At 49.0% G+C, this 27,082-nt stretch overlaps 1 protein-coding gene across 2 annotated transcripts; it reads right to left on the bottom strand.

Moving 5' to 3' along the window:
- Positions 1 to 167: 167 nt before the first annotated feature.
- On the bottom strand, positions 168 to 27,082 carry NYNRIN (NYN domain and retroviral integrase containing). Of its 2 annotated transcripts, none has more exons than XM_080673162.1 (8): positions 26,888 to 27,082; positions 17,512 to 18,158; positions 15,800 to 17,392; positions 14,767 to 14,897; positions 14,535 to 14,631; positions 12,977 to 13,078; positions 12,659 to 12,760; positions 168 to 4,901 (listed from the first exon to the last, which is right to left on the bottom strand). In XM_080673162.1, exons 1-8 carry the CDS (start codon positions 27,041 to 27,043, stop codon positions 2,021 to 2,023), a joined length of 5,709 nt encoding a protein of 1,902 aa, XP_080529288.1. In that variant the 5' UTR covers positions 27,044 to 27,082; the 3' UTR covers positions 168 to 2,020. The 2 variants fall into 2 exon arrangements, with proteins under 2 accessions (XP_080529288.1, XP_080529289.1); XM_080673163.1 differs by having other exon boundaries at positions 17,512 to 17,837.

Here is a 27,082-nt window from a genome sequence, read left to right as displayed (position 1 = left end):
GTTTGGCTCAGTGGATAGAGCATTGGCCTACAGACTGAAGGGTCCCAAGTTCAATTCTGGTCAAGGACACATGCCTGGGTTGTGGGCTCGATCCCTAGTAGGGGGTGTGCAGGAGGCAGCGGATCAATTATTATCAACATTGATGTTTCTATCTCTCTCTCCCTCCCCTTCATCTCTGCAATTAGTAAAAATATATTTTTTAAAAAAAGAACTGGACACTGGCTCCATATTGGTCTGTTTATTGATAAATCAAATGAAAAATAAAAGGGTATTGGATCATAAGTGTGGTTAACAGGAGGAATGGGTATAGCACTGGAGAAGGAAAATGAGGTTGGCCATACCATTAGAGGGAGAGGGAAGAGAAGTGGGAGGGGAGGGAAAGGAAAGAGGGTATCTGCTAAAACTCCCACAGCTCACCTTTCAATTTCTCATGTCATCCAAGCATTCTTTCCTGAACAGAATTAACATCTGGAAATGGTTTAAGGGGCAACATTTAGTAGTTTGTCAACAAGATATGGGAAATGGGGAGTTGGAGAGGATATAAGTATAGGATTTTGAGGGATTCTCTGACTTGAACCTGTCACCAGAACCCTTCCTGTCTATGGTGAACTGAGAGTCAGGAAGTTTAATCCTAGTCCCGGCTTAGCCACAAACTATTATTTGACTTGGGACAAGTCACTTTCCCTCTCTGGGCATTTCTTTGGCTGTGAAACAAGCAAATTCTACTCTGTGGCAGGTTCTACTCTGGCTCTTGCAATGCCAAGTGTGTTGGCAACCTGAGCTAGGCCAGGAGACCGGCTCAGCTTTGGAGAAATAAAACTCAGAGGCCCAGGCAGAGGGCTATAGTGCTGGCCTTCCCTGGAGTTCATTTTGTCAGTGGTGGCAGCAAGTCAGAGGGTGAGTGTAAGCACACACACCTATGAGAACTCACTCTTGCTATAAGAGCAATCATTGCAGAGTGCTCGGACAGAGCCCAGGTTTTGCTCTACACAGAAAGCAGGTCCAGGGGATGGGGGTGATCCAACCACAGCAGTCACACACTATGTGGGGACTGGGGATTCAGGGCACAGTGGAGGCAGGAGGAGGAGAGGGCTGTGGGCTTTGGGGTGGGGTTGGGAGGTAGAGCCACATCAGCACCTCACCGTCTGCCACACTGCTCATTTCAGACATACTCCCCCTTGAAAGAGAGGCCTGGGCCCCTTGGTCTAGTTGAAGCAGCTCTTCAGGTAGACGTGCCACACTTGGCATCAAGATCCTTGATTCCTGTGGGGTTAATACCATCACAGCAGGGGTCAGCATTATCTCCATTAGCTGGAGTCAAATGAGGTAGGCTGACTCAGTCTCCCCCTTGCCTTTCTGTACTGACAAGCCCGCCCTCCCACCCCAGCTCCAAGCCTCAGGGCCCAGGACTGCCAGCCCTTCCTGGACAGGGGACAGGCCTAGCCTGGCCAAGAAGCTGGCCATGAGAATGGGAAGAGGCTGCCTCTCCACAGCCCGTGTGGATTTGTGTCAACTGTGACAACTACAAGGGCAAAGGGTCCCCAAATGAAGGTCGGGGGAGAGGAGTCTACATTCGAGGTTTTTGTTTGAGAGTGCAATGTGGTTCTGGTTCTGAGGTCCCGAGCCACACTGTTTTATGGTTAGGTAGCCAGGAGTCAAATTCTGTGTGTGTGTGTGTGTGTGTGTGTGTGTGTGTGTGTGTGTGTGTACACCTCACCTGTGTGACAGGGTCAAGGGGATACTTGGGGAAAGACATTGAGCCTGGCCTACCTTAGTAAGGGGAAACTGCCAGAGGCCCATATCTGACAGCAGATTCTCGCAATACCCCACACTGGGGACATTTCCATAGGGACGCTGGTCCCCGGTTCAAGGCAATTCAGCAAGGCTTTATGAAGTAACTTCTCCACAAAAGGCACAAAGGGGGCCCCCAGGGGGCTTTGAGAGCACTGATAGGGGTAGGGGGAGGCCTAGCAGCAGCTGTCCAGGACTCTGGGAGTGGGGCCTCCCCCACTGCTTCAGCTCACTGCTCCAAGACCTTGAAGGACAGGGGGGTGCCGCTCTTGGCAAAGGACTTCATTAGACTGCTCGGATAGATGCACCCGAGCTTCTCTGGGGTTGGGAAGCCCCAGACCCTGTAGAGAGACAGGCTCAGCCGGTCCCCGATATAGAAGGGACCCACCCATTTGGCACTGCTGCCATTCCTGGGGAGGGACAGCAAGAGGACCTGGTCGCCCACATTCCACTCTTTCTCCTGGCTCTCCCGCTTGAAACGCCTATTTTCCACCTTTTCACTGACCTTGTCAGCCATCCTCCAGTGGAGCTCCAGCAGCTCCCCCATAAGCTGTAGCAGGAAGACATCCATCTTGAGCCCTTCTATATTGGCACTGCTCATCTCCCACCACAAGGGTCCCATCAGCCTCTCCTGGCCCCCGGTCAGGATCTGGAATGGTGTGGCCTGGGGGGAGGAGGCCCTGAAGGCCAGGTGCAGCAAGGGCAGGGAAGCTGCCCACTTCTTGCCGTGCAAGAAGATAAACTCCTTGAGGGCCCTCTTGAATTCCCAGTAGGCCTCTGAGCTCATCAGACAGGGAAACTGGAGGTCCCTACTCAGGGAAGTAGCCTGGGCTCCCAGGGCCAGCCCACAGCTCACCAGAACATGCCGGGCAAACTGGGGGCCTTGGGTGGCCTCCAGCCTCACGGGAACACCCCATCTTGCAAATACATGCTGAAGCAGCACTTGAGCCACAGCCATGTGTGTGTAGGGTTTCAGCGGGAATGCTTCCACCCACCTGGTGTTGGGGTCAGCCACAATCAGAACATGCTTGTGGCCCTCCTCACTTACAGTGACTGGGCCCACCACCTCAATCTGCAGGTTTGACCAGGGGGCAGTCGACCTGAGGGGCCACAGGGACTCGATAACCTTCAACTCATTGCCTAGGAGATTTCGGGGGATGCAGAACAAGCAGCTCCTGCAATAATTTCTGACATGCTCCTGCATCCCAGGCCACCACCCCAGCAACCGCAACTTCTTATAGGTCTCCTCAGGCCTCTGGTGAGCCCCCATGGGGAGGTCATGCACAGAGAAAATCAGATCCCTCCGGAGCTGCCTCGGGACGACCCAGACCTTGGGCTTCTTATCTCCCTTGAACAGAAGGAGGCCGCTCTCCTGATCCAGGCTGAGTGAGTTAGAGGCAGAACTGAAGGGTGAGGAATTGGACAATTTCTGCCCAGCCCGAAGTTTGGCAATGACATCTGCCAGGGTGCTGTCACTCAGCTGTAATGCCAGCAAGTTGGGCCTCTTGCCCATGGTATGGGGAGACACTATGGGGACTGGCACATCCGTTGGCAAATTCCAAAACTCTCCGCCCCCCTGCGCACCCTCCTTGGCCAGGTTGTCCACTGTCACAGCAAACAGGGAGCCACGATAGGAGGTTCGGTAGATAAATGGAAGGGATGGGAGGCCAGAGGTGAGGGATATGATGTAGGAGAGCAGGCTCGGGTGAGGTAGTGGGGACCCATCAGAGGACAGGAAGCCCCGGGCCCTCCACAGGGGCAGGAGCTCCCAGAGGACACTGAAGACCCAGTGGCAGTGCGTGAGGAAAACCACGGGGAAGTGGGACTGGCTGAAGCGCTCCAGGCCGCAGGCCACGGCAGCCAGGTGGGCATAGGTGGGTGTGTAAGGTGAACAAGAGAAGGAAAGGGAGACAGGTGGGCTGGTGGGAGACAGGACATAGAGACCAAAGCCAGCACACCACTCATCCTCACGGTAAAAGCAATAGCCCGACATGTGGATGCAGACAAAAGTGGACAGGTCAGAGAAAGGAGGCAGAATCTGGAAGAAACGAGGCATGGAGGATGAGGGTGTCAGCAGTCGGTTTTCCCCCAGAAGGCCCTGGAGAAGGGTCAATTCCAGTGCCCTCTTGCCTTTGTCCTGTACCAAGAGGGCCCATCGGATCAACCATGCTTTGGAAAGCCTGTGGCCCTCCCATGCCTCAGGGTCCACAGTGGTCCGAGCAGCATAGGAAAGGTCCAGGACCACTGGGATGTCTCCAATGCAGCGGGAAAAGTGTTTGAGGGCCCAGGCCACAGCGTAGGGGCTGTCCCCCCCCGACTGGGGGCCCTCGCTCTCCTCGTCGGGGAGGAGGGGTTTCGAGGTATAGGCAATGAGGTGCTTTTTCCCTGAGTTCTCCTGATAGACAGTGGCCGTCAGGGCCACTTGGCTCACCATCACCTCCAGGTAAAAGGGCAGCTGAGAGTCAGGGGCCTTCAGGCAGAGGGCAGATACCAGGGCTCGCTTCAGGGCCAGGAAGGCCTTCTCATGCTCCTGGTGCCATTGCCAGTCTGGCTTCTGCTTGAGGAGGCTGTGTAGTGGGCCCACAAGGGCTTCGTAGTCGGGGATGACTTCCCGGTGGGAGTCCATAAATCCCATGAAGAAGGAGAGTGCAGTGAAGTTCCTGGGGATGGTCATCTGGGCCAGGTGGGCAAGAACCTGCTGGCAGGGAGCCTTCCCATCCCAGGGGATACCTAGGGACGGAGAAGCCACCACTGGAAGGAGATCGATGTCAAGGGCTTCATCGAGGGGATCGTGGAGGCTGAGGCACCGGAGGATTTCCTCTGAAAGGGAGGGGCACTCAGACTCGAACACCGATGCCAGCGAGGAGTCCTGGTCCTCTTCCTCGGCTGGCCTCTGTGTGTCCTGCTCCTCCCTCTGCTCCTCGTCCTGTCTCTCCCTCAGCTCTGGCTCTTCATCCTGCCTCTCTTCCTTCTCCTCCCTAACTTCTTCCACTTTCTGAGGACTCTCCAGGGGCCCTGAATTGGCGGTATCACTCAGCTCAGAGATCCTGGCTGAGCTGGGAGGAAGAGCCTTCCACACCTTCAGGAAGTTGCCAATGTCAGTGTCCAACCTGCACCAAAACAGCAGAGCAGAGGTACTGATGCAATAGGGAGGGAGAAAGCCCGCCCCCGAGGTCATCCAAGGGGAAACCACACCTGTGGAAACCCTTTGGAGCTCCACCCCATTTCTCAGTATCCCTGAAGCTGGGCAGAGTGCCAGCCTCCGACATACTAGAGCCTCAGTCAGGACCATGCCTGCAAGTACTTCCCCTTCCTCCCCCATGTACCAGGCCTCAATATGAGATTCTTCCTTGCTTTGAAGCCTTATACAGTCAAAACTTCATTGACCAAGTGACATTTTCAATCAGTTTTAAGTCAGTGGTTGATAAGAATTAGATGACTGGTGCTTCCAACCTGACCCCAGGATGAGCAAGCCAAGGAGAGGTCAAGAGAGGGAAGGAGAGGATTCCAAGATGGTGACAGATTAAATAGAAGCTGCACTGACACTCTCCCAGGACCAAACTGGGTATACAACTAAAATATAGAAAAACCATCCTGAATAATCAACTGAAGACTAGCTTGAGAGAACCCTGATAACCAAGGATGGAAAGTGGAGACCGCATAGAGTCTGGCTGGAAGTGTGGAGGCACAGAAGGGCTAGCCGAGCTCCCACAGTCAGAAGCTGAAGTTCCAGAGGGATATCTCAGCTGTGAGGGGTTCCCACTGAGAACTCTGGAAGCTAAACCTCAAGCTGGGCTCCCCAGCCCAGAGGATCAAAACCAAGAAAGGTGCCCACATAACATCTGGCTGCAAAAAGCAGCAGGGATGCTGTCTGCCAGAGAGAGACAGCTGGAAATGCAGGCACCCTCTTAAATGGCCAACACACAAAATTTCCTGTGTAGCCACTCACCTTAGGCTTCAGCAGAGGGAGGGCAGAGTGAACTAGCGCTGTGTGAGGAGAATCCAGGGTTCAGGGCTCTGGGGCTAGAACTTGAGGGCAGCCACCTGGATTCCTGTGCTGAGTCATTCCCTCATACTGCAGAGGACACCTTTCTCAGGCAGACCTTAACCATCCAGGCAGCTTTTGCCTGGGGGAGGAACACTTGCTCCACCCTGTTGGGAAAACCTGCTGAGTTTACATCTTGCTGTGGTCTACAGCCTGAGGCTAATTAAGAGACTGAGAATAACAATCAGCCTGCTGGCAGAGGTGGATCTCTGGGTGCTTTGAGTTTTTGCCTGATCTGCTTCTGGATCCAGGGCTAGGAAAAGCCAAGCTTGGTCTTTTCCAAACTCATCCAGCCCTGGCAGAGGGAGTCACAGTGGTGGATTGCTTATACCTCCAAACAGGGTACTCAGGGCTAGTCACAAACAGCATCTGACATTGTCCTGCACAGAGACCCTCCGAAGAGACTGGGAGTCATAGCAGATGTACCTAATATATAGAAACAAACCCAAACAGGCAGCCAAAATGGGAAGACAAAAAAATCCCCAAATGAAAGGACAAGAGAATTATCCAGTAAAATAGCCAAATGAAATGGAAATAAGTAATTTATCAGACAGAGAGTTCAGAATAATGATTATAAGGATGCTCAACAGCATGCAAAAAGATATAGAAGCTATGAAAAATGACCAGTCTGAAATGAAGAATGACATAGCAGTAATAAAGAATACATTGGGTCCTGGCCACTTTGGTTCAATGGATAAAGTGTCAGCCTGCAGACTGAGGGGTCTTAGGTTTGATTCCAGTACAAGGGCATGTACCTTGGTTGCAGGCTCGATACCCAGTCCCCACCCAGGGCACATGCAAGAGGCAACCAATGTGTCTCTTTCACATCAATGTAACTCTCTCTCTGTCTCTCCCCTTCCCTTTCACTCTCTCTAGAAATCAATGGAAAAATATCCTCGTGTGAGAATAAATAAATAAATAAGACTACATTGGAAGGAATAAACAGAAGGTTAGAGGAAGCCAAGGATCATGTCAGCGAATTAGAAGACAGGGTAGAAAAAAAAAATCACTCAGAGAGCCAAAAAGCAAAACCAATTAAAAAACAGGACAGCTTAAGGGAGCTGTGGGACAACATAAAATGTAACAATATTTGCATTATAGGAGTACCAGAAGGGGAAGAAAGTGAGCAAGGGATAGAGAATCTGTTTGAAGAAATAAAGGCAGAAAACATCCCTAATCTGGTAAAGGAAAAAGTCACACAAGTTCAGGAGGCACAGACAGTCCCAAGCAAAAAGAACCCAAAATGGCCCACACCCAGACACATTATAATCAAAATGCCAAAAATTAAAGACAACAAGAGAATCTTAAAGGCAGCAAGAGAAAAGCAACTTGTGACCTATGAAGGAGCTCCATAAGCCTGTCACCTGCTTTCTCATCAGAAACTCTACAGGCCAGAAGGGAGTGGCATAAAGTATTCAAGGTAATGAAAAGCAAGGATCTGAAACCAAAACTACTCTATCTACCAAGGCTATATATCATTCAAAATAGATGGTGAAATAAAGAGCACCCTGGACAAAGAAAGGCCAAAGTAGTTTATCACCACCAAACCAGCATTGCAAGAAATGTTAAAGGGACTGCTGTAATAATAAGAAATAGAGAGAGAGAGAAACATAGGCATACAGAATTAAAATGGCAATAAATGAATACCTATTAATAATAACATTCAATGTAAATGGATTAAATACATAGAGTAGCTGAATAAATATAAAAATATGCCCCAAATATATGCTGTCCACAAGAGTCCCACCTCAGAACAAAAGACTCACACAGGATGAGAATGAAGGGATGGAAAAAATTTTTCCATGCAAATGGAAATGAAGAAAAAGCTGTGGTAGCAATACTCATATCTGACAAAAGAGACTTCAAAATGAAGGCCATGACAAGAGACAATTAAGGTCTCTATATAATACTAAAGGGATTGATACAAGAGGATATAACCCTGGCAAACATATATGCACCCTGTATAGGAGCAGCTAAATATATGTTAAAAAACAAAAACTTCTGGAGGACTTTAATAAAAAAATGGACAACAATATATTCTTAGTAGGGGACTTTAACACCCCACCAACTTCACTAGATAGATCTTCCAGACAAAAATCAACAAGGAAAGAGTGTCTCTAAATGACACACTAGGTCAGATATATTTAATTGACATTAACAGAAAATTTCACCCCAAAGCTGCAGAATATACATTCTTCTCAAGTACACATGGAACATTCTCAAAGATAGACCACATGTTAGGACACAACTCAAGTCTCTACAAATTCAAGAAGACAGAAATAATATCAAGCATCTTCTCAGATCACAATGGAATGAAATTAGAAATCAACTACAGTAAAAACACTCAAAAACATTCAAACACATGGAGGCTAAATAGCATGCTATTAAACAATGAATGGGTTACCAATGAGATCAAGGAAGAAATAAAAAACTTCCTGGAAACAAATGAAAATGAACATACAACAACCTAAAATCTATGGGACACAGTGAATGCAGTCCTTAGGGGGAAGTTCGTAGCACTACAGGCCTGCCTTAAAAAAAAAAAAAAAACTTTTAATAAATTATCTAACCCTACAACTTAAACAGTTAGAAAGAGAACAACTAAAAAGCCCAGAGTAAGTAGAAGGAAGGAAATAATAAAGATTAGAACAGAAATAAATGATATAGAGACTAAAAAAATAATGCAAAAGGTCAAGAAAACCAAGAGCTGGTGGTTTGAAAAGATAAACAAGATTGATAAACCATTAGCCAGACTCATCAAGAAACAAAGAGAGAGGACCAAAATAAATAAAATCAGAAATGAAAGAAGTGAAGTAACAACTGACACCACAGAAATACAAAAGATTGTAAGCAAATACTATGAACAACTATATGCCAACAAACTGAACAATGGGGATGAAATGGACAAATTCCCAGAAAAATACAACCTTCCAAAACTGAATCAGGAAGAATCAGCAAGCATAAAAAGAACAATAACAACTGATGAAATTGAAGCAGTAATCAAAACACTCCCAGCAAACAAAAGCCCTGGTCCGGATGGCTTCACCGGGGACATTTACCAAACATTCAAAGAATTAACATCTCTCCTCCTCAAACTATTACAAAAAATCCAAGAAGAAGGAACACTTCCAAGCTCTTTTTATGATGCCAGCATTATCCTAATTCCAAAACCAGATAAAGACACTACAAAGAAAGAGAATTGCAGGCCAGCCCTAGCTGGTTTGGCTCAGTAGGTAGAGCATCAGCCTGCAGACGGAAGGGTCCCAGGTTCAATTCCGATCAAGGGCACATGCCTGGTTGTGGGCTCGATCCCCAGTAGGGGGCATGAAGGAGGCAGCCGATCAATGAGCTCATCATTGATGTTTCTATCTCTCTCTCCCTCTCTTTTCCTCTCTGAAATCAATAAAAATTTAGAAAAGAAAAAAAAAATACTAAAACCATTTCACCTAAGAACAGGAACAAGACAGGGATGTCTGCTTTCACCACTCTTATTCAACATAGTACTGGAAGTCCTAGCCACAGTGATCAGACAAGAAGAAAACATAAAAGGCATCCAAATTGGAAAGGAGGAAGTAAAACTGTTATTCACATATGACATGCATGATAATGTAAATAGAAAACCCTAAAGACTCCACCAAAAAACTACTAGATTTAATAAATGAACTTGGCAATGTAGCATGATACAAAATTAATACCCATAAATCAATGGCATTTTTATACACCAATAATGATCTCTCAGAAAGAGAAACTAAAAAAAAGATTCTTAGGAATCGACTTAATCAAGGAGGTAAAAGACCTATACTCAGAAAACTACAGGATGATGAAAAAAGATAGAAAAATATATAAACAAGCAAAAGAATATTCCATGTTCATGGGTTGGAAGAATTAACATCAGTAAAATGGCCTGCCCAGCTGACAAGGCTCAGTGGTTGAGCATCAACCTATGAACCAGAGGTCACGGTTCAATTCCCAGTCAGCGCACATGCCTGGGTTGCAGGTTTGATCCCCAGAGTTGTTTCTCTCTCTCTCTCTCTCTCTCTCTCTCTCTCTCTCTCTCTCTCTCTCTCTCTCTCTCTCTCTCTCTTCCTCTCTGAAATCAATAAAAATATTTTAAAAAATAATTAAAAAGAAAAATAAATAAAATACTACCCAAAGCAGTCTATAGATTTAATGCAATCAAGAATAGCCCTAACCGGTTTGGCTCAGTGGATAGAGCGTCTGCCTGCGGACTGAAGGGTCCCAGGTTTGATTCTGGTCAAGGGCATGTACCTTGGTTGCGGGCACATCCCCAGTAGGAGGTGTGCAGGAGGCAGCTGATCGATGTTTCTCTCTCATCGATGTTTCTAACTCTCTATCCCTCTCCCTTCCTCTCTGTAAAAATCAATAAAATATGTTTTTTAAAAAAAAGAATAAACTGAAAATGGATAAAATACTTAAATATAAGTAGTGAAACCCTTAAAATCCTATAAGAAACCATAGGCTACAAAATCTCAAACATCTCTCATACCAGTATGTTTGCTGATATGTCTTCTAGGGCAAGGGAAACACAGGAGAAAATAAAATGGGACTACATCAAAATGAAAAGCTCTGCACAGCAAAAGAAACAATCAACAAAATGAAAAAGGAGTCCACTGTATGGGAGAACACATTTGCCAGTGATACATCTGATAAGGGGTTAATAGCCAAAGTATATAAGGAACTCATACAAATTAACAAAAGGAAGACAAACAATCCAATTAAAAAATGGGCAAAGGACCTAAATAGACATTTCTCCAAAGTGGACATACAGATGGCCGAGAGACATATGAAAAAATGCTCAAAGTCACTGATCATCAGAGAGATGCAAATTAAAATGACAATGAGGTATCACTTCACACCTGTCAGAATGGCTACTTTCCACAAAGCAACAAATGACAAGTACTGGCGAAGATGTGGAGAAAAGGGAATCCTAGTACACTGCTGGTGGGAATGCAGAATGTATGAAGTTTCCTCAAAAATTAAATATGAACTGCCATTTGACCCAGTGATCCCACTTCCAGGAATATATCCTAAGAAACCCAAAATACCAATCAGAAAAGAATATATGTGCCCTTATGTTCATAGCAGCACAATTTACAATAGCTAAGGTCTGGAAAAAGCCGAAGTGCCCATCAGTAGATGAGTGGATAAAAAAGCTGTGATACATTTACACCATGGAATACTATGCAGCAGTAAAAAAGAAGGATCTCTTATCCTTTGAGACAGCATGGAGGGACCTGGAGAGTATTTTGCCAAGTGAAATAAGCCAGTCAGAGAAAGATAAGTATCACATGATCTCACATATATGTGGAATCTAATGAACAAAGTAAACAGATGAACAAAATAGATCCAGAGACATAGAAGCATGGAACAGACTGATGAGTCTCAGAGGGAAGGTGGTGGTGGGTGGGTGGGGAGAGATTAACCATATATGCATAATCCATGGACACAGACAACAGTGTGGTGAAGGTCTGGGAGGAGAGGCAGGGAAGGGGGTCAATGTGGCGGGGAAGGGGACATCTGTAATACTTTCAACAATAAAAATATTTTATCATGCTAAGTGAAATAAGTCAGTCAGAGAAAGACAAGTATCACATGATCTCACTCATAAGTGGAATCTAAATAACAAAATAAACTGATGAACGGAGTGGATCCAGAGACATGGAAGCATGGAACAGAGTATGGAAACTCAGAGGGAAGATGGGCGAGGGGTAATCAACCAAGGACCTTGTATGCATAAATGCATAGCCCATGGACACAGACAATGAGGAAAAAGGGGGACAAATGTAATGCTTTCAACAATAAAGAATTTTTTTTAATTTTTTTAAGAGACAAACAAAAAAAGGGTGGAAAGGGGCCCCAGTGATCTCAGAGAAAAAAGGGTGGGAGGGTGGAAGCTTTGAAACTTTGGCCCCAACTCAAACACATTTTACATGGTGACACAGCAGGATGTGCATTAAAAAAGAGAGAGGCGGGGCGGGGTGGGGGAGGGGACTGGGGAGAGGGAAGGAGGTCTGACAACATTTTTGGAGAAGCCAGAAGACAAACCTCGACCAAATCACTTTTTTTCCAAACAGGGGAAATGGGACTGGGAGCACCTGGCCCAGGAAGCGGTGCCATGCCCAGAAGGTCCACCACAGTCCCCTGCTGGGCTCAGGGAATTAGGAGATGGGCAGCAAGGTGACTCGGAGGGGCGATGGCCACAGGACTGGAGTTACTGCAAACCAGTTCTGCTGCCACCAGCAAAGGGACCTTAGGAAAGTACTAGAGTCTCAGATTTCTCATCTGTAAAATGAGGATAGTGGCCATGTATGTATAATTCAGGTTGTAAGGACCGAAGGGGATAATAAATATGGAATAAATTCTACTTGGCATAGACTCTAGACACCGCTGCCCTTGTACACAATGGAACAAGAACGAGGCTGCTCACTGCAGCACTGGTCCCAATGGCATAACAAGAAAACCGTCAATGGCCCTCCACAGAGATCCGATAACTGCTGGGTACTCCTGTAATGGAATACCACACGGCCGTTAAAGTGAGCCACGTGGATTAACATCTGGGAAAAAAACAATAAAAATTGAGTACAAATGCCTGTTGTTGAAGCATACATATAGTATTAACGTGTGTGTGCAAAACCATACTGGCAGTGGTTTGTGGATGTGCAAATAAGTGGGAGAAGTGTGAAAACCTGAAGGAGTCAAATCACTCTGCTCACTGTTAAACACTAAACAAATGCTGGCCAGCACTTAGGGCAAGTTTCTAATCAGTCCCAGGAGGGGCTGGGATGCAGGGAGGCCCATTACCTGTTTGGCTTCCTCAGAAATTCATCCAGGGTGGGGCCATCCCGGCCCAGGGGGTCATCGGGCACCATGAACAGATTCCCCGCAAAGGTGAAGGGCAGCAGGCTTAAGAGAGGAGGCACAGTCACAGAGGAGCCCGTGACCCGCCCACACCCCATTGCTGCCTGGGCGTCTCCACAGGGGCCCAGACCCACCTCTCCTCCCGGCAGGTGCTGGTGGGCACGGGCCCAAGGATGCTCTCACTGCCCCAGTACCCCACGGCCACAGGCTGCCTGACACCCAAGGGGAAGGAACAGCCCAGCCCCCTCTCAGCCACCTCACCGATCTTTGACCATCAGCTTCTTGGAATTATTCATCAGGATGTGAAGCTGCTCGTTGGTGACGATGATGCCGTCTGTCTCCTCTGCCAGCTTTACCATGAACCTGCAAGGAGAGCGAAAGTCACTAAGACCCAGTAACCAGCCCTCCCTTCCCTGGGCCTCCAGGGAAAAAGAACTTGCAGCTTTACTTTGTGTTGGACAAAGGCTGCCCCTGGTCGTTGGGAAGCCAGGGCTCAGGAGCCCTTCCCCTCATCTATGCAGCTATTTGGGGTCACCACTAGCCCCTGGGAGGGTGAACTGGGAATGTACACCTCCCAACTGTTTATTCAAACACAGACCCCCATTTTACATGTAGGAATTCACATACACATGCAGAGACACCCACATAAACCCACACACTCATTCCCATCCACACATGCATTTTACTGCTTCAGTTTCTGCATCTGTAAAACATAAATGCCTCCCCTCTACTGCTGTGAGGACTGAACTGAATGACGACACATTGAAACCTCTATCTCAGCATCTGCCACACAGCATATACACACATTTTCCATTATTATTCTTCACCAACACATAACAGTCATGTACATGCCAAGGCACATATGTGTGTATGTATGTATACACATATAAAAACACACCTGAAGAAACAAACCTATTTCACAAGGACCCCTTCTCAATCGCTGAAAGCATGCTATTCCACTAGTGCCCAGCAGAGGGGCCTCCTGCAGAAAAGCCGTCTTCCCTCGAACCCACGCCTGCATCTAGAGGCACTTAAACACCTCACCCAGGGGCTTGCTCTTGAAGGAGAGATGCCTGAGCTGCCTTGCCCAGCCCTTCCCAGGTCTGAAGGGTGTCAGTCTTGGAAAAATGAGAAGGAACAGAATTTCTCCCTGCCCGGCATGGGAGGAGCCTAAGTGACACCAAAACCTGTGTCTGCCGGGCCTGGACTCCAGACCAGAACCAGTGACTACGGGCCTCCCTGCCCCCGCAGCGACAGCATCGCAGACGCCCCTGTTCACACTGTGTGCAGCCAGGCTGGGGACTGGGCGTTAGGGCTGACAAGTAGGGAGGCATTCGGGCTTTAGCTAGGAAATGGAGCCAGTCTAATCATTTTCAGAGGCCAGCCAGAGCTCCAACCACATACAGCCACACACATACCTCCTCTCCTCCCAGTGCCAGGGCTGGAGAAGGGGAACATTGGAGCAGTTCCTTGAGACATGAACTTCAACCAGCTGCTTGGGGGAGCAACTCACTCGAGGCGTCAGGAGTCACCTGGGCTAACCCACCCACAGCAGTGGGTCTCCGTCCGCAGGTCATGGGGGGAAACAGTCTGTTAACTAGGCAAATGGAGCTGCAGAGTCCCAAAGTCAGGAGTGCCCCTGGCCTCAGGTAGAGCCGACCTGGGAGCCCTCTCCTCACTGTGTCCCTCTGCACAGAGGCCATGTGCCAGCCTCTCTGAAATGGCCCCCTCGGACACAGAGCAGATGAGGCAGGACTCCACCTGACACACCACCCCACCGCAGAGCCCCCACAGAGAGAAGGCCTGGGGACTGGCACACCTGTAATCGTAGGTGGTGATCTTCTTGCCATTCTCAAGCTGGGAGGGGGTGATTGAAAGCATCTTGAGGGAATGCAGCTTCGTCAGAAAGTGGCTCTCTGGAAGTGAGAGGCAAAAGGTAGAGATCGTCAGAGGAAGGGCTAAGTGGAAACGGCCATGATACAGACAGAGAGGCAGGGAAAGGAAAAGCTGGGTGCTGCTGGAGGGGCTGTGGGGCGGAGTGGACAGCTCACCTCTCACCCTCCGGTTCTTCTTCAGTTGCCAGGTGGGTACAAACACAGTGACCTCTCGGTGTCCCCGGTTCCAGAAATACTGCACTGCCATGGCAATGCCACGGCAGGAGAAGAAGTGCTGGAGGCCGTGTCTGTGGGGGTGGTGAGAAGTGAGGGAGCAACTTCTTGCCAAGGAATGGCCCTGCCTCCACCCCTCCCTCGGAGCCTGGGCAGCACAGTGGGCAATGTCAGGGCACCAGCATCAGCATCACAGACACCAGCAATGCCCTCTCCCTTCCCTCCATCATTAAACATTCTGTGAGCACCTACTGGGTGAGCTCACCTCCTGTGTGTTTTACGTGTGTGTGCATGTGCACAGGTGTATAGGGGCCTGCAGGACACAAAGAGGAAGAAGGCAACCTCTACACCCAAAGAGCTCAGGTTAGAACTGGAAGCAAACAAACATTTGCTGACCACCAACTGTGCTGGGAGTGTGCTCAGCACAGATAACACTCTACCATGTTGGCACATTAAGTGGTCTTACATATATTCATGCTAACACATACACACAGTAAGTGCTGTGGAGAGAGGGCCTCTAAGGCTTGATCAGGAAAAACTTCATAGAGGAGGTCTGTGCTGGGCCATACGGTTCAGGCTAAACATTTGACACCTGGCTGGGGATTGACTGATGCCATGTTATGTGAGGCAGGCTGCAGTGGAAAGAGTGTGCACCCCGGCAGTGGACAATCTGAACCCAAAGACCAGCTGGAACGCTTACTGGCTCTGGGGCCTTGGGCAAGACTCATCACCTATCTTTTCTACTTTTGTCAACAAGGGAGAACAGAAACCTACATTTGCAGAGCTGAGAGCTGCTGTGACAATCTCGCACCCACTGCCTAGCATGCAGTAGCCACTCAACATGGGCCACTTCCAGCTTTTCCCCATCTGAACCATGTCACCCTTATACAGAGGTCAAAACGGGGTGCCCACAGTCGCCCCAGGGATGCCCTGTCCCAGCTCCCCAGCATGCCCAGCCTACCCTCATGCTACTCACACCATGGCCACGCTGCTGCCATCAATGACCACTCGCCGCAACCCCTGGTTCCCAGGTTCTCCCGACAGGTTCAGCTCGAAGGGCGTATTCAGGGCCTCATGGTACCTCTGAAAGCTGGTCACTGTGCTGTTCGCCTGTGGTTGTCGAGGTGGCTGCCTCGGGGTCCCCTCCCAAGCCCCCAGGAGTCCACCCACCTGAGGCTGGTGCTTACTACTGGGAGCCAAGGTGCTGCAGGACTGGAGACCCTGCCTCCTGGCCTCCCCCTGGCCCTTTGGGGAGGAAGCACTGCCCCTTGATGAAGGCTGGACCTCTCTCAGGAGTTTGGCTGCATCCAGTGCTGTCCCTGGATCCGTGAGCGCCTTCTGAGCTGTAGGTGTTTTCGGAGCTCTGGAGGCTTTCGGGGCCGTAGATGCTTTGGGGGCCGCAGGCGCTTTGGGGGCCGCAGGCGTTTTGGGGGCCACAGGTGCTTTGGGAGCTGCAGACCCTGTTTTAGCCACAGGCCCAGTTTGAGCTTTGGGTGTTTTGGGACCTGCAGGTGATGTTTTGGCTGCAGGGATTTTCTGAGCTGTGGGGGTTTTCGGAGTCACAGGTACCATTTGAGCTGCTGGTGCCGGTTGACCCACGGCTGCCTTTTGAGCTGTGGGCCCCCCGTGAGTGGCTGGCTTTGTTGGAGCCAAAGGCACTTTGGGGGCTGCAGGTTCTGTGTGGACTGCGGGAATCATCTGGGCTGTAGGCACTTTGGGGGCTGCAGATAGCACTTGATTTTTGGGTGGGGTTTGAGCTCTAGGCACTGCTGCAGCCATGGGCACTTCGAGAGTATCAGGCACTATTTGAGTGTCAGGTACTAACTCAACCATCGGCTCCCCTTGACCCACGGGCCTCTCTTGAGCTGCAGGCACCCTTTGCCCTGTGGTTGGTGCTGGTAAGGGCCCCTCTTCTGGCCCCTTACAATCCCACTGTACACTTCCTTGATCCCCCAGCTCACTTCCAGCTTGGAGTTGGGGTGTAGAGGTCAAAGGTGGCCCTACCTGTGGAAGTCCTGGGCTAGCTTTGCCTTTTATACCAGAGCCCCCTGAGACCACCAATAAACTCATGACTTTTGGGGGGATCTCTGGCCTTGGGCAATTCTGTAGGTCTGCCTCTCCTCCTGGTCCCCCATCTGGGCTTTCCACACTGGGCAAAGGAACCAGCTCCTTCTGCTTCCACTCCAGGTTTAAGGGCAAAGGATTCTGCCCTGGGAGCTTGAACTGAATGGGGCCCAGAGGCCTCTGCCAGAAGGGGAAACTGAAGCACGCCTGGGACAGGAGCCAGGCCAGGTGGAGAGAATGCAGTTCATTGATCCTCCAGAAGGTCGTAGCAATAGTCCCTGGCCACAAGGGCCCAAAGGCTGGCCCCGGAGCCCAGGCCTTCCAAGATGGGCACACACCCAGGGTTGTCACGGGAGGCTGGAAAGAGAGTTTGTCTTCCACCCTCTGGAGCTGCCGCTGCTGTGACAAGGCTTGTGAGTGGTTTGCAGGATCCTGGCTGCCGGCGGCTGGCACTGGCCCTTCCTTGTGAGCACTGTCCATACCACCTTGATTGTTAGAACCGACCCTGGAGGAAGCCAAAGTTTGTTGAAAAGGTGGGGAGGCCAGTTAGGTGCAAAATTATTTCCTTGGGGAGGGGGAGTAGGGGTAGGGGCATAGAAGACAGACTGATTCTCCAAAACTTACCGTACCAGCTGGTTTGCTGTCTCCTGCTGTGCCTTCTGGCCTGGGGTGGCTCCCAGGCTGGTTAATCTCTTTGAATTTTCTGTGTTCCCATTCTGGAGGGTCCTCATCTCCAGCAAAGGCCCAGGACCATCACCCACAGACGTCATGGCCGAGCCTTCCTTCTGCTGCTGTGAAGGGCAGATCAGGACCTCCGGGTCGGAGCGGGCGTTGGAGGTGCCAAGGCGGCCGAGCCACTCGATGATGTCCTCTTTGCCCGCAGCATCCCGCACCAGGCTCAGCAGCAGCTCCTGGACTGCTGGGGGCAGCTGCAGCAGGTCCCCTGCATACTGGTCACCACGGATCCAGATCAAAGCCCCAAAGGCCCGGGTCACCTCAGCCTCCCAGATACCCCGGGGGGTGAAAACAGGGGCAGGGCCCCAGCGCAGTCGCCCCACCAGCTCCTCCAGCCAGTTCTGGGTCATGATGAAAGACTCGGTCAGCCCGCCCACCATTAGGGAGCCAGTGGGGCCAGGCACCAGGTAAGCCTGGGTACTCCAGCAGAGGCAGTCGAGGAAAAGGCCCTGGGCCCCAAGGAAGGCGCAGTGCAGGGCTGGTGGGTAGCGAACCTCCTTCCACAGCTCTGGGTTGCACAGGCCCTTCAAATACTCCTGAAGCCGCAGTGGGGAGAACACAAAGGAAGTCATTCCTTTAGGGGGCGGCCACGGGCTCACACTCCCCAACCCAGAAGGGCCATCCCTCACCAAGCAGGTGCCCTTCCCCAGCCTACCAGAAGCCAATGACTTCCCAGGGCCAGGCCCTCTCTCCCTGGTCTTGCCCCCTCACACCCTCATTTCTTTCCAGGAAACTCTGACAGAATGGGGAAGGCCTGGAGGGAAGGGAGCACCTGGGTTTGGAGACAAGGACCTGGTTCTACTTTCAATGTGACCTCAGTAGGTCAGGTTAATTGTGGGAAATTTGTCATCTTTCCAGGGAATGATAGAAGCATGGTCTCAGCCTCTTCACCTGTATGACAAGTTAAACAAGGTACACCTAAAGTCCAAGCATTCAAGAATTGTGAAATACCTAGCGGGAGGGGTATTGCATCCTCCAGGTGCCAGACACTTATGTGACCTGGGACAAGTTATTTATCCTCCCTGTGCCTATATTCCCTCAGCAGTAAAATGGGAATAATAGTTTTTTTAATTGATTCAAAAATCAATGGCCAAGTTCAGAAAATGGCAACACCAATAGTGCTTGGCACAGCCTATTCCCATTTTGCAGGCTCAGAAGGGCTATGCAACTTGTACAAGGACACACAGCTAAAGAGTGACTGGGCCAGGACCACAAGCCACATCTGTCTGACCCTGAAACCAGGTGTTCTTTCCATTTCCTCAGGCTGACTACACAGTGACAATAGGGTAATCTTGTGGGATTCTGGCTTAATCCCCCTTCAGAACTGTGGCACAATCAGTACCCGTAACCATGGTAACTCTGTTACCCAGAACAGACAGAGAAGGAGAGGAGGAGATAAGTCACTGGGCCAGCATCCAGGAGAACCCCACAGATATACACAATGGCTGAACCAGAAGAAAGGCCTCTGGCTTTCTGGGCAGACCAAGTCCTCCTGTTTACAGGGTGCACACACTCAGTTTTTAGCAGTTGCTGGGATGGGAGAGGTTGGGTTCCTCCACTAGATGGCTGAGTTTTACCAGGACAATCCCAGGAGCTTCAAGGGAGCGTGAGCATTCCCTCTTAATCAGCCAGCTCATGTTGACCACATTCGCCCTCATGTCACTTCATATCACCATGTTGATAACGGTCATCTTCTTGCTCTCCCCTGACAGTTCCACTAGAAATAAATGCTCCATTTTGGGTCCCCAGCAGCTACACTGAAATCGGCTCCAGGTTCTCTGCTCAGTGTCCAGCCCATTCTTCCCTGAAATGGCCTATGTTTGCCTCTTCCATTTGACCCAGGCCCTAAACTGCCAACCCTTCCCCAAAGGGACCGAAATGCACCCCAGCAGTTAGACCCAGGTCTAACCCCTTTTCTAATCAGTCCAAAACCATCTCAAAACATCATCCCACCCAGGACCTCAGCTGGACCCACTGCCAGGCAAGGGTGAATCTGACCAGGTACGGGATCACTCTCCTTAACAAGCTCTCCATCCCATACACCCCACATTCTAACCACGTGAAAGCAATATGTAAACACAAAGAGATGTACTGGTAAGAAGATGGTGGGTGGTTTCTTTCTCTTTGTGTAAAGAGCTTAAAATATTTATTGTGCCATTAACTGTTCAATATTTTTAACTAAAAGATATATAAGAATTGAAATAATTTTCAAAAGAATAAATCTGAATATTTATTGAACACTTACTGTGTGCCACACATTATCTCATTTATTCCTCTCTCAGCCCTATAAGGAAATTACTATCATCCCCATTTTAGAGGAGCAAGGATGGGCCCAATGTTACGCAGATAGTAGGCTGGGACACTCAGCCACTCTGACTCCAAAGTATAACCATGATGTTTATAGTTTCAAGCAAAAAAAAGAAAAAGAAGAAGAAAAGGTATACAGCAGGCCTTTATATCCAGAAAATACCTGGAGCACTTTATCTGCTTAAAGCCTACCCAGACCTTTTTCCTCCAAGGGGAAAAGAAGTAGAGAGGAGGCAGAAACAAAATAAGCACAGAAAAAGAATGGTGTGTTTGTAAAAACATAGCGCCCAATGTCCCACAGGTCCTTTGTCAAATTGTAAATTAAATAAAAACACCACTAAATCGTTTAATGCTGCTCTATACCTGATCAAGTTGCTTTATTATTTAACACCTGAATTAGGATTCTCCTTTCTCATAAGTCAGTTATCATTCATCGTCTACTTTCCAGAACCACCCAAAATTACACTGCAGAGTACACAAAAGGCTCAGAAAACGGCACCAAGAAACTCTGGAATTGGAATTGAAGGGGAACATTAAAAAAAAAAAAAAAAAAATTTAAAGGCCAACTGAGGTAAAGTTGTTTGAATAACACAGGCTTGGCAAGTACCTCCCTACCCACTGGAGGCTTGCTCTCTACAGAGTTGAAAACAGGTCCTAGGATTAGAGGTTTATCAGCATACTTGAGAGTGTAAGTACCATAAAAAATAAACATGGGGGAAGGGAGGAGGGCCAAATATGATGTCTACAATGAAGGCCGAATGTAGAGAAACTCATTCTTCTCTTTCAGAGATTCAGCAGCCAGACCCTGACGCTCCAGGACAGAGAATAGAGAAATGCATTCTAGAAATCCAGCCAGCTCAAGAGCAAAGACCACCAAACAGGTTCCCTAACAGACAGTGTCCCCAGTTATCCGTACAGCCAAGTTCCAAGTCAGTAAGCCTCAGTCTCAATTCCCAGTTAGCTTTTTGGGTTTTACTCTTAACCATGAAAAGATTACCAAACATATGAAGAAAACTAATGTGAGATAAATATGCAAAATATATATAGGAAGAGGTGGGGAGCAACTTGAAGAAAAAGAAAGTAGGGAAGGAGAAGAAAACTTCAGAAAGTTTACTATCATTCTCCTTAAAGAGATAATTGAGAATATTGTACACACGGAACAAGAATAGGATACCATTTTTTAAAAGAGAATTCAGAGAGAACATAAATGACTTTTAGACATTAAAAATATGATGGCAGAAATTAAAGACTCCAGAAAAGGATTGGAAGATAAAGGAAATCTCCAGAAAGCAAAGCAAAAAGTCAAAGTTGAAAAAAATAAGAAAAGTTGGCCAGTAAGTCCAGAAAGTCCAGTATCTGATTAGGAGTTCTAGCAAGAGAGAGAATATAGAAAACACAGGGAGAAATCATCCACGAAGTATTTCCAGAAAATGCCCTCGATCTGAAGAACATGAGTATCCAGATGGAAGGGCCCATCGAATACAATAGTAACTAACAATAGATGAAGACAGATCTACACAAAGGGGTCTTGCTGGGAAACCTCAGAACAGCTGGGGAAACTACAAACTTTCAAAGAGGAAAAACTTCGCACACAAAAGAACCAGAGACCCAGAATAGTTTCAGACATCTAAAAAGCAAGAAGTCTTTGGAGTAATGTCTTTACACTTCTGAAGAAAAATAATTTCCCATTTATAATTCTACGAGAGGCCTGGTACACGAAATTTGTGCATGGGGGGCGGCCCACAACCCAGCCTGCACCCTCTCCAATCTGGGACCCCTTGAGGGATCTCCAACTGCCCTCTCACAATCCAGGACTGCTGGCTCCCAACCACTCGCCTGCCTGCCTGCCTGATTGCCCCTAAGTGCTTATGCCTGCCAGCCTGATCACCCCCTAACCACTCCCCTGCCAGCCCGATCAACGTCTAACTGCTCCCCTGCTGGCCTGGTTGCCCCTAACAACCCTCCCCTGCTGGCCTGGTAACCCCTAACTGTCCTCCTTTGCCAGCCTGGTCGCCCCTAACTGCCTTCCCCTGCAGGCGTGGTCCCCCCCAAACTGCCCTCCCCTGCTGACCTGGTCCTCCCCAACTGCCCTCCCCTGCAGGCCTGATCGCCCCCAACTGCCCTCCCCTGCTGGCCTGGTTCCCCCCAACTGCCCTCCTCTGCCGGCCTGGTACCCCCAACTTCCCTCCCCTGCAGGCCTGGTCCCCCCAACTGCCCTCCCTTGATGGCCCGGTCACCCTTAACTACCCTCCCCTGCAGGCCTGCATCCCCCCCAAATGCCCTCCCCTGCAGGCCTGGTCCCCTCCCAACTGCCCTCCCCTGATGGCCTGGTCACCCTTAACTACCCTCACCTGCAGGCCTGCATCCCCCCCAAATGCCCTCCCCTACAGGCCTGGTCCCCCCCCCAACTGCCCTCCCCTGCAGGCCTGGTTGCCCCCAACTGCCCTCCCCTGTAGGCCTGATCGCTCACAACTGCCCTCCCTTTCAGGCCTGGTCCCTCCCAACTGCCCTCACCTGCTGGCCTGATCGCCCACAACTGCCCTACCCTACTGGCCATCTTGTGGTGGCCATCTTGTGTCCACATGGGGGCAGCCATCTTTGATCACATGGGGGCGGCCATCTTGTGTGTGTTGGAGTGATGATCAATTTGCATGTTATTCTTTTATTATATAGGATGCCAGCCAAACTATCAATCAAGTGACCTTCAGATACACAACTCCAACATTTTACTTCCTAATCTTTCTCAGGAAGCTACTGGAGAGTACTTCCCAGCAAACAAGAAAGGAGACCAACATTGGAAAAAAAACAAAGGCAATCTCCAGGATGATAATGAAGAGAATTTTCAGAATTTATTTATCCACTCAACAGATCATTATTGAGCACTTATGTCTCAGGAACTGTTCTAGGATGACAACTGTCAGCAGGCATAGAGGACAACTAGTTCAGATTGGAGGAAAGGACTCAAGGGACAAACACATTGAGAGCAGTCATCAGTATACTCTTTACCACTGCTCCATCGTTCATCTTGATGAAGTATTTTTTAAAACATATTTTTATTGATTTCAGAGAGGAAGGGAGAGGGGAGAGAGAGATAGAAGCATCAATGATGAGAAAGAAAGAGTCATTGATCGGCTGCCTCCTGCACTCCCTCTCCCGGCTATAAAGCCCGCAACCCAGGCCTTTGACTGGAATCAAACCCAGGACCTGTCAGTCTGCAGGCCGGAGCTCTATCCATTGAGCCAAACCAGCTAGGGTTTGATGAAGCTATTGATGGATGTGCTCTAGCAACCCAAGAAAAATAAAGGTATTTAGCCCAGGAAATAAGACATTTAACAACAACAAAAGGCAAAGGGATGCCAAGAATGACAGCAAACAGAAATCTGAGGATGACAGCTATGCAGACCAGACAAGACAGAAGGAAGGATGTCCACTGAAAGTTGTAGAAATTATCAATAGATACAAAGAAAAACAAGCATATTAAAAAACAAGAAGTTCTAAACCTCAGTAAAATAAAAAAGAAAGAAAATGTAATCATAGTACACTTAGATGTTAATATTTGCATAAGGCATAATGATGCAAATACTAAATATAAATTGAACAGAAAATTAAAAAATAATTATATTGGGAATAATCAAATCTTCACCTTCAATAATAGGAAGTAAAAAAATTATCTAAAATGGATTGATCAAAAGATAACAGTATCTACAATTTTGTTTTAGGAATGTAGAGATGTGTAAATGTCAGAGTAAACATTGTCTTCAAGAAAGGACACTGAAGACAGAGTTGGGAAAGATAGGCAGGGATTCACTGTGTTCTATTGTGAACTTTTTCAGAAGTGTTGGGTTTTTAAATTGTTAATTACTTGGATAAAAGAAAAAAAGTTTAAAATAAAGGAGAAGGGTAAGATGCCCACAACACAATTAGGGGGTAGCTCTGATATGTAGCATTTGTCAATTTCTGTGGTGTAAAGACTCCCCCATGGCTGATTTCAAACTACCCATGGAATGTTACCAGTTTGCAAACTTCCTGAAATTTTAGTAAGGCCAGCTTCAGCACACCCCTGGCCACTACCAACTTCCATGGTACTGTGCTCAACTGTTAGTGCGGAGTAGGAATAGACGAACTTCCAACTGACAGCCAAGCCAAAAGACAGCAATCCACACCTTGTTCCCCAGCTCCCTGAACCCAGTCTCTGGCTCCCCATCACCTCCCTCCCCATCTTCTAAAAGAGTCTCCAAGAAGGGGAGAAGGGAGCATGTCATCTCTCCTCTGTGAGTCCAAACCTTCCTCACATCATTGCCCAGGAGGACAGAGGGCTTGTCCCTAGGCAACTCGGATCATTATTAAAGCCTTCCTTTCCACTTGCTGATTTCACCCCAGAGGTCAGTCATCCTTAGTATTTATTTTTGTTGCCTGGGAATGAATTCCAGCAATGTCCTTATTTTTTAAAAAATATATTTTTATTGATTTCAGAGAGGAAGGGAGAGGGAGAGAGATAGAAACATCAATGATGAGAGAGAATCATTGATCAGCTCCTCCTGCACACCCCCTACTAAGGATCAAGCCCACAGCCCAGGTATGTATGTGCCCTTGACCAGAATCGAACCCAGGACCCTTCAGTCCTCAGGCCAACACTCTATCCACTGAGCCAAACCAGCTAGGGCAATGTCCTTATTTTTTAAATCCCACCATGACAAAACAATGTAAAGGCACCCTAGAGTTCTACAGAGATTTTCCTGGAAAACCAGCCACATATGATATAGAAACACAACCCGGCCCTTCTCCAGATAGGCCTATATCCTTCTTGACCCTTTTTCCCCTCACCAACCTGCCATCCTCATCCTCAACCCTTCCATATCCTGCAACCTCCAATCTCACTGAGACCTCATTGCCAGTTGGCCTGCGTATAGCGTCCCATTAACAAAGTGCATGATTGTGTCCCTATAGCTGGAAATGGGGTTGGCCACAGCACCTCCAAACGGAAACCACGATACATCCTTATACTTGGGAAATTCTCCTGTATCAGATTGCTCGACCTTAGAGAGCATTTAATCCAAGCTTCTCACTTTACAAACAAAGAGAGTGAGACTAAGGGAGAGAAAAGGACTTGCTCAAAGTTACACAGCTAGTTAACTACAATAACTGACATCTGTACTCTATAGCTTTCCACATTTTGCAAAAGTATGTAAGCATGCATTATTTCAGCTGATTCTTACAACCCTTCCATGAAGTGGGTGTTATGTTATTTTATAGATGAGAAAATAGGCTCAAGGGAAGGTAATGATTTGATGCAGTTAGAAGGTAGCTAACCCCAATCTCAAACTCTCCCCACCATACCCCTCTGTCCCAGTGTGACTTGGTAACAGCAAATTGAGCCCCGATCTCATAACTCCTGGGACAGCGCCTTATACTCCCTGCCCTTCTGCTCATTCTGTGAAATCAGGGAGGGAGTTACTTAGAACCCCCTCATGCTCTTTTTCTATCTTAAACAGTGCCTCTCCCCAGGGGAAGACAAAGGGGAAGAGGGTAACAGGGTGGAGGAACTGAGGGAGCCACATTAGCAGGGCCTGGGCTGTGAGGGAGGGACCCCTGAGGATCCCTCTGCTAGGGATCTACTAGGCAGTGGGAGCGGGAGCAGGAGCAGACAGGCCTGGAGATTTACGTGATCCAGGATTTAAGCAGGGAGCAGGGGAGCAGGGCACCTCAGAAAGCGCTAATAACATGCAAGGGTGAGCTGTTGCAGTTCAAAGCAACAAAAAGATTAAGAACCCAAAACAGCCCACCCAAAAGGCTCCTCTTGTTAACCCACCCTGAAAGTCTTCATCTCAGGGGCTCCTACATCTGTTCTCTGGGCAAGCACCCCTCCCTCCCCCAGCACCTCTGTCAGAATTGGAAAAACTGCTGATACAGCAGCTCAACAGAGGGGCTGAGGGAGGAACTTTCCAGCCTGTCTGCCCGCCTGCCTGCTGGCCAGTGCTTAGGGCCTCCCCCACCCATGGCCTTGACCAATTAGGATGTTGGTGTAGACGCAGCTGGGGAAGAAGTGTGCGTTGGTACAGTCTGGGGGAGAGGGAGGCTGTAGCATTCCTACCAGGAAAAGATAAGATAAAGGAATCCTGGGGAAGAAGGAGACCTTGGCCATGACTGGGGGGGTCAAAGGGAACTTGAGAGACCAGAGTGGAGGAGAAGCTTGAGAGAGAAGCCAGGGAGAATACAGAGAGGAGCACTATGACCTGCTTATCCAGAAGTCATTTAATATGAAAGCCCACGGCCCTCTTCCCAGATTTCAACCCATCCCTAAGGGCTGGTGCCTTCCAGAGCAGCTGCACCCCGACCCTGAGCCCCTGAAAGAGTGTGGAGCAGGGAGCCCAAGGCTCTGGGTTCCTGTCCCAGCCCCCACCGCCTCCACCTATGTGACCTGAGCACTCAGACAGGCCCCTTACCCTCTCCAGTTCCCGACAACTAGTCGGTAAAATGCTGGCACTGCTTTAGTAGCATCTCTAAGGGCCCCTCGAGTCCCAGCACTCTGAGAGGTTCCAAAGATTTAAGGAGACTTAAAAGGAGACAGAAGGATCGTCTTGGTGGAGAACAAAGAGGTGTGTTGCACAGGCCACAGAAATGCAGGAGCTTAAGCTGTTCCCCCGATGGAGGAGGGGAGCCGTGGGTGCGGGGGCCCAGGCCAAGGAAGGCTCATGGGTACACACCCGCGGTGCCTCTCTCAGGATAGAAGTGACACTCAAGAGAGGGGTGGGGCAGAAAGAAAGAAGGAGCCGGAGAGAAGGAAGCAAGGCTGCGGATCTGGAGGGGCGGGGGGGGGGGGGCGGGTGTCCAGGACCTGCCCTTCACACTGCCAAAGCCAGGTCGGGTACCTTGGGGACCCTCGTCTCCACGGCTGGCAGCGGGGCGGGAGAGGGGTCTGGCAGGAAGGGACGGGTGGGGGCGGGGAGACGCTGTTTACCTTGGCTTTGCCCATGTTCTCCCTGGGCCCCTCGAGCTGCAGCCAGAAATTGGGGCTGTCTGGGCGGCTCTGGAAAGCGTTCAGCTTGATTCTGAAGATGCGCTGCACTTGCAGGCGCTGCCGCTGCACCCGGGGCTTCGATTTGGTTTGCACCATGACCCATTCCTGCGCCGGAGGGTCGCCCCCGGCCAGGAG

This window comes from Plecotus auritus (genome assembly GCF_963455305.1).
Source record: "Plecotus auritus genome assembly, chromosome: 1".
Taxonomy (NCBI): domain Eukaryota; kingdom Metazoa; phylum Chordata; class Mammalia; order Chiroptera; family Vespertilionidae; genus Plecotus; species Plecotus auritus.
Note: the sequence above shows the minus strand (reverse complement) of the source record. Positions and strands in the feature narration are given on the sequence as shown.